The 7,500-nt window shown below is 41.4% G+C and overlaps 1 protein-coding gene across 1 annotated transcript in view; it reads right to left on the reverse strand.

The window, feature by feature from the left end:
- Window positions 1–7,500, reverse strand: part of LOC136827011 (nuclear hormone receptor FTZ-F1-like) — a 342,098-nt gene that overhangs the window by 107,521 nt on the left and 227,077 nt on the right. The window contains exon 2 of the mRNA XM_067084673.1: window positions 4,022–4,297. Coding sequence (XP_066940774.1) covers window positions 4,022–4,297 — 276 coding nt within the window. The remainder of the gene's footprint in view (window positions 1–4,021; window positions 4,298–7,500) is intronic.

Consider the following 7,500-nt stretch of genomic DNA (forward strand, 5'->3'; position numbering starts at 1 on the left):
AAACAGCAACACCAACAACTACAAAGTCAGCCGATCAAGTAACATAAACAAATTAATGACCGAGTTACTCCCGCCGATAAAAATGCGAGGGAGAGAATGCGGATCGCCATTATTAACGTTCTGTTATTAACGACACGATGCAATTACTCGAAATCGGGCGAGAGGAACCACCGTCCAGCAGAGAAAAAGGCGAATGGAAAAAAAATAACCTAGACAAAGAGCTAGAAATGTCAATAAGAGAGAGAGAGAGAGAGAGAGAGAGAGAGAGAGAGAGAGAGAGAGAGAGAGAGAGAGAGAGAGAACAAGGATTATGCCCCAAAAACAATGAGGGGGTTATGCTGGGTTTCTGGAAACAACTAATCAAGCGACAAAAACCTGAACTCATATACTGTACATATATACACAGATATATACATGGGCTACATATATAGCCTACATACGTACATACATACATACACATACTGTATATATATATATATATATATATATATATATATATATATATATATATATATATATATATATATATATATATATATATATATAGCCTATATGACCACATGACTGTATCTTAAATCTCCGAGACTTTTTTTTTCAAAGACATGATAGCTTCATAAATTTTTACATGAATTTCTTACTCAATATGCTATTTAAACCACGTATTAAATATCTTATTTGATAAGCTATTTGAACCACGTATTAAACATCAATTTAATATGCTATTTAAACCACAACCTCAGGAATTATGAACACTAAGTCTTTCCCATCAACAATCAACAATCTAACTTGGTTTTTTTAGTACACATATTTCCTTACAACCAATCATGTATCTTTAACAAAATACAGGAAATAAAATTATCATCATCTACTCGACCTATATGCACCCGCCATTTGCTCTGCACACCACATTCTCTCTCTCTTATTACAGTGTAATAATTTGTTTCTCCATCCCATGATATATTCGTTTCTTTGATTTTAACTCTGAAATATGACTCATACTGATGCCCTAGTATCACTACTGAAAGAGAGAGAGAGAGAGAGAGAGAGAGAGAGAGAGAGAGAGAGAGAGAGAGAGAGAGAGAGAGAGAGAGAGTTGGTGCAACATTCCACTGGTAAAATTTGGTAGATCATACAGAGGAACATTTGAATGGCGTAGCACACCAAGACGATGGTGAAGAGAGAGAGAGAGAGAGAGAGAGAGAGAGAGAGAGAGAGAGAGAGAGAGAGAGAGAGAGAGAGAAAGAGAGAGAGAGAGAGAATAAGCTTGGCACGTCTGTTATGAAAAATGGGGCAAACATACACTTCAGAATGAGTAACAAAATCGTGTGAGGAAATGAAAAACATGAACAAACGATTATGTGCAGTTAGAGTGGTGGTGGTGAAACAGAAGCGTGATAAGAGAACACATAGAGGGCGGTCCTTTTTAGAACAAATTAGAGCAAATTCACTCACACACACACACACACAAACACATATACATACAGTGTTTACACTAACAGGACCTCATTCAAACTGGATGGTATCTAGTGGAAAAAATACATCCATTAGAGATCATCCCGTCTGAATGAGGTCCTGTTAGTAATTGCACTAATGCACAGAACAATTGTGTATGTGATAAAGTTAACACACACACATACATATATATATATATATATATATATATATATATATATATAATTGTGCGTGTTAGTAAAAATGCATACGATGAATAATATGCTTATGGACATGTCCCTTGCTATAAAATGTTTTCAGTGAGACATGTACACACACACACACACACACACACACACACACACACACACACACACACAAACATATGTGGAACATAAAATAAAAATACCATACATACAATATACATACATATATAAGTATATGTATATGTGTATATACATAAATATTCTATATATGGTGTACATACATATCTTTAAAGGCCTATTTACATACCAGTAGGTTAATATACAAACAACACTTCCTACGTAATTCTAGGCTGCTTAACTGAAAACTCATTTCACTAAGAACACCAAAAAACAAGAGAGAATGAAACAAACAAACAAACACACACAGACACAGCTATGTGTCCCTTTAGGAAGCATCCGACATGTAATCCTAGGAGCCCAAAATGGCGCCTGATTTCCTCCAATCCTAGACTTAGACGCAGTTACCACTCCCAAGAGAAGAAATGGATACACCGTGATAGCATATACATTAAACCAATCATTTTCTTCGATATGCCTAACTCTCTTCCTTTAAAAAATCAAGAAAGTAAATAGATTCTAAATACCTATTTACTTCATTTAGAGAGAGAGAGAGAGAGAGAGAGAGAGAGAGAGAGAGAGAGAGAGAGAGAGAGAGAGAGAGAATCATCATGAATATTTCTTTGCAAACTTTGCTTGCAGTCGTGGTTTATGAATAAGTCAAAGAGAATTTCTTGAATAATTCCTAACAGACAAACAAACAGACACAGACACACAAGCACAAATTTTATATATATAAAAAATATATAAATATACATATGTATAACTATACATACATGGGCCTATATATATAGGCCTATGTATATAAACATTTAGCTATTAAAATTATGACGAAATGTTCGTGTAAACTCGGTCAAAAAGAAGAAAACAACCTTTTATTTTGTTTGTTTGTTCTAATTTCACGTTTGTTTTCAAAGTGGGTTACTCAGTCTCATAAATATATTACGAAAGTAGATATACTGTAAGTACTATCCATAATCTCAAAGAAATACAAACTGCATATTTACAACGTCTGAAATAATAAACTGAATTATGGTCCAAATTCATTGCACGTGAGTCTAGAGAGAGAGAGAGAGAGAGCCTCACAATACACACACACACAAACGTGCTTGCGCACAAAGTACTCGCATCAGAACCATATCACATCATAATGCATTATATTCATTATAAGAATTCCTAGACTAACTTCAATTCATGCAACCTCATGCCGACCACCACATATGATGATGTTTCACTCATCATGTTGTATACCTATAGCACGCTAACATAACTGATAAAGGGTACTGATACCTTTACATGCGTCTATGTACGTTTATAGAAGTAAAATGATCAGACACATATTTATAAGTACACGTAAGGGAATACATACAGTGTATACACACATATATATGTTATATATACACACAAATAACTACGCATACATGCAACTACAGCATACATAAAATACACACGGAGAAACATTACCACACATCCACCAATATATTTACTTATAAGAATACTGTATATTTCATCTACGAACGCATTTGCATACGGCCACATTCATACTTCGTACGTTGCACAATACCACTCATTCCTAGGTAAGCAAGCCCTAGCTGACTGCAGGTGCAGTTTAACGTATAATTCTCTATTAAACACGTGTATATACATGTATACGGCAATTATACATATGACTACATAACTCTACATAACGCCTCATCGTCAGAGCACCCTTTAACATACAAAATATTCCAAAGGAAAACCAAAAAGCGTGTTGGTATTCCTTAGCGTCTCTTGCTGTGAATCACTTTCAATCTCTATCAGGGAGAGGGTACACGTGGTGGTGGAGGAGGATGTTGGGGATGGAGGGAGAGAGTGATGGAGGGAATGAGGGAGGGCGGAGGAACAGGAGGAGGAGGAGGAGGAGGAGTTGCCTATTCGGGCCACAATGAGTAAAAGTTTAACCTACACATTCCTCGCCCTAACTTCTGAAGAGATGCTGTCTATTTATTGCTTGCGAGGTTTTGGTGGGCCATTGTTATAGTATCTGTGTTTGTATGTTATTGGAGGTCGAGGTGCTGTTATTTTCACTTTTTAATGAACAGATAAGGCAACTGACGAATTATCGCCCTAGTGGTCGTAAGTAGGTCTAACGATAGAACTTAACAAAGCTGATTGCTGGCCCCGCAGATAATTGTATGTAGGTCTGATGATAAAATGGCTAAGAAAGGCGACAGAATAAACGCAGGGATACGTAATAATAATGATATAACTAATAATGAGAGACTTACCTTCAAGCTTCATCCCAACTTCGAGGCACTTCTGAAAGCGACAGTACGGACACCGTTTCCGCTGAGTCTTGTCGATCTGGCAAGACCTGTCCGCCACACAAGTGTAAACCTTTTTGTTTTGGACAGTTCTCTTGAAGAAGCCCTTACACGACTCGCAGGTGAGGAGGCCGTAGTGATACCCGGACACCTTGTCCCCGCAGACGGGGCACAACTCCTCGATGCCCTCCTTGGTGTCGGGCAGCTCTGCCAGGCTGGTGTAGTCCAGGTTGGTGGTGGCTACACCGGGGAACAAACCAGAGTCCATTAGTGTCGGGGACAAGAGGTTGTTATTGTTATTGGTGGTAACGTTACTGGTGACGGCGTTTGTGGACACGGTGCAATTGTTCACCACGGCGCCGCCCGCCGTGGTGATTTGGGTGTACGTCGGGGAGAGGGCACTGGTGGCGATGCCCACCGGCCCCTCGTTCATATCGACTGTTATGGGGGCGGCGGAGATCGTCAACTGCCCGAATTGGGGGGACAGGCTGAAGTTCTGAACTGAGAGCGGGATCTCCATGCCGGAGAGCATAATAATAACCGCCTTGACACAACCACAGTAAAAACAAACGTAAGATTATTCTCTCTTTTTTTTTTCCTTATCTATCTATCTATCTAGGCAAATAAATAATTCCTTATCTTAATCTACAAACTTATCATACGTGAATAGTTGTTAGGATCCATTGTAAGCACTCACAAACATCACCACCGTTTCCATCTGCTAATGCGTACAGGTACAGTGTCTATATCCATGTATCCTCACAGCAAAGGCGATACAATTCCACAATCGACTTCCAAAAACAATTCCACACTTGTTTTCACTGCGAGGGGGAAGAAATATCTATTCCCTTGAAAAGCGAATCGTCAAAAAATCCAAAGTTAAGACGAGTAAGAATTTCCTTTAAGAGTTGTTTTTTCCACGAAAAAAACAACAAAAACAAACGCCGGCAGTTCTGGGCCAACGGCGGCAGTGGTAGTTGTAGTTGTAGTAGTACTCGTAATAATGCAAAGCTAACGAAGTAGTACGGAGTAAGTAAGAGTGATCTTACGAGCGAGAGTGTGAGAGAGATATAATAATGAGAGAGGACGCCGTACAGGAGGCAAGTTCACATGTGTGTCTCTCTCTCTCTCTTCCGAGCGGCTAAAGGCGGCAGCGACAGCAGTAGTAGTAACAACGACGCGTATACGGACACACACACACACACACTCCACTCGCTCGGCTCTCTGGCTGAGGACTGACCCACCCGGTCGCGAACAAGAGTGAAAGTTACAACTGGTGGCCTACTTCATCGGCCGCCTCTAACGGGGTCTTTGCGTTGCTCTGAGGTAACAAGCGTGCGTGCGTGCGTGTGTCTGTGTGTACGTATGTGTGTGTGTGTGTGCGTGTATCTGTTAGCTCGCTATTGCTGCTGCTGCTGCTATTATAGCCGTGACTCCTAGACGCCGTGTACGTCTGTGAGCGTGATTTATATGGCGTGTACGTCGGTCTAGTCATGTCGGTCTAGCAATAAACTTCCCTCCCTCGCGTGTACGTATGTGTCTGTACGTTTTTAAATCTACCTTTCCTCGCAACAACCCTACACACACACACACATAATCATGTACGTAAAAGCCCTCATTTATTCATGTAGGGACATTTATGTATACATATGCACTCAACTCCCTCCCACCCACTCTCACATTCGCATGTACGTGCGTGTGCGTTTGTATGTCCACAACGTGGTAGGGGGGAGGGGTGTGTTTTGTGTGTGTGCGCGCGCGCGTGTGCGTGTTTCTTGACGTACACGCGCACATAGACGTCCACGGTCTAGTCACTCTCACACTAACCTACTGACCTACTTACACACAACGCCGCCCCAACACCACACGGGGGAATCGAATCCCCCTCTCCCTCCCTCCCTGGCACCCCTTCCCCCCACGGTGCCTCCACGTTTATCTTGTTTAATGTTTTCACTCTCGCTCTCGCTCTCTCTCTCTCTCTCTCTCTCTCTTCTCTCTCTCTCTCAGTCACGGGTGGAAAATATTTTGGTGGTACATTCATAGCTCATTCAATCTCGTGTGGGGGTTTGACCATGCTTCTCTCTCTCTCTCTCTCTCTCTCTCTCTCTCTCTCTCTCTTCGACGATGAAAAGAAATGAAAGAATGTCAGTCCTCCGTGCAACTTTAAGCTATCAGCTCTCTCAAAAAATTGAAGAGAGAGAGAGAGAGAGAGAGAGAGAGAGAGAGAGAGAGAGAGAGAGAGAGAGAGAGAGGTCCTTAATGGAAGGAAACCAACAACTGAAACGACGCATCAACAGCAGAGAATAAGATAAACAACAGACAAAACAAGCGCACACGCGGGCAGCCTAAACCAAACCTGGCGATTAACATGGAATTTTATTTTTGCGTTCATATCTTTTCCCCTCCCTCCCGAACCTGCCACAATCTGTGGGGCAGTAGGCGAGAAAAAGGAAACCTAATTCAGCGAGAGAGAGAGAGAGAGAGAGAGAGAGAGAGAGAGAGAGAGAGAGAGAGAGAGAGAATAAAAAGCAAAAGTTCCTGGCGAAAAGAAAGGGGAAGCACTGAAAAGTAAGAGTGACTTTGGCTTGGCGAAGTTGTCGGCTGGCCCACCCGAACTATAGTGGGGCGTGAATCCTCCCCCACCCTCCCACCCCCAAGCTCCTCCTCCTCCCCTCCTCCTCCTCCTCCTACTCCACCTACTCCTCTTCCTCCTCCATCCCGTCGTCCTCCAGAAGTGATACTTAGCAACAAGCCGAAACGTCGTCCTTAGAACTGCAGCATTTGCACGAGGATGTGATGCGGCCGGTTAGACAAATACTCATCACTCTCTCTTTCTTTTTCTCTCAGTCTTTTCACTCTCTCTTTCACGCACGTGGGTAGAAGGAACGGGGGTACAGTGCATAGGTGTGAGAGAGGGTATTGGGTAGGATGGGATCAAGGGGAATAGGATTTTGGAAGTGATTGGTTTATAATATTCTATAAGTTGTCATTAAGAATTATTTTGCTATAAGAAGAGTTTGATTAGATAAATTTAGGGAGAGGCAGAGAGAGAAAGAGTGGGCATCAAATCTTAACTGTGTAAAGGTGTGTACATGTGTCTGTGTACGTGATACAGAGAGAGAGAGAGAGAGAGAGAGAGAGAGAGAGAGAGAGAGAGAGAGAGAACATTTCTTGTGCATAAGTTTGAGAGATTGCATAGAAAAGTATTGCCACATGCAAAGATAAATAGGAAGAAGGGGGGGAAGGGTGAGATAGATTTTTGCCTTGCTAGAGAGAGAGAGAGAGAGAGAGAGAGAGAGAGAGAGAGAGAGAGAGAGAGAGAGAGTGTGTGTGTGTATGTGTGTGACAGACACAGTATAATGTTTCGTAGGAGATACAAAGATAAAATGTATAACAACAACAAAAGAAATTATATTTCAAGACACACACACATACAAATATAT

Source organism: Macrobrachium rosenbergii, chromosome 41 (genome assembly GCF_040412425.1).
Source record: "Macrobrachium rosenbergii isolate ZJJX-2024 chromosome 41, ASM4041242v1, whole genome shotgun sequence".
NCBI lineage: Eukaryota > Metazoa > Arthropoda > Malacostraca > Decapoda > Palaemonidae > Macrobrachium > Macrobrachium rosenbergii.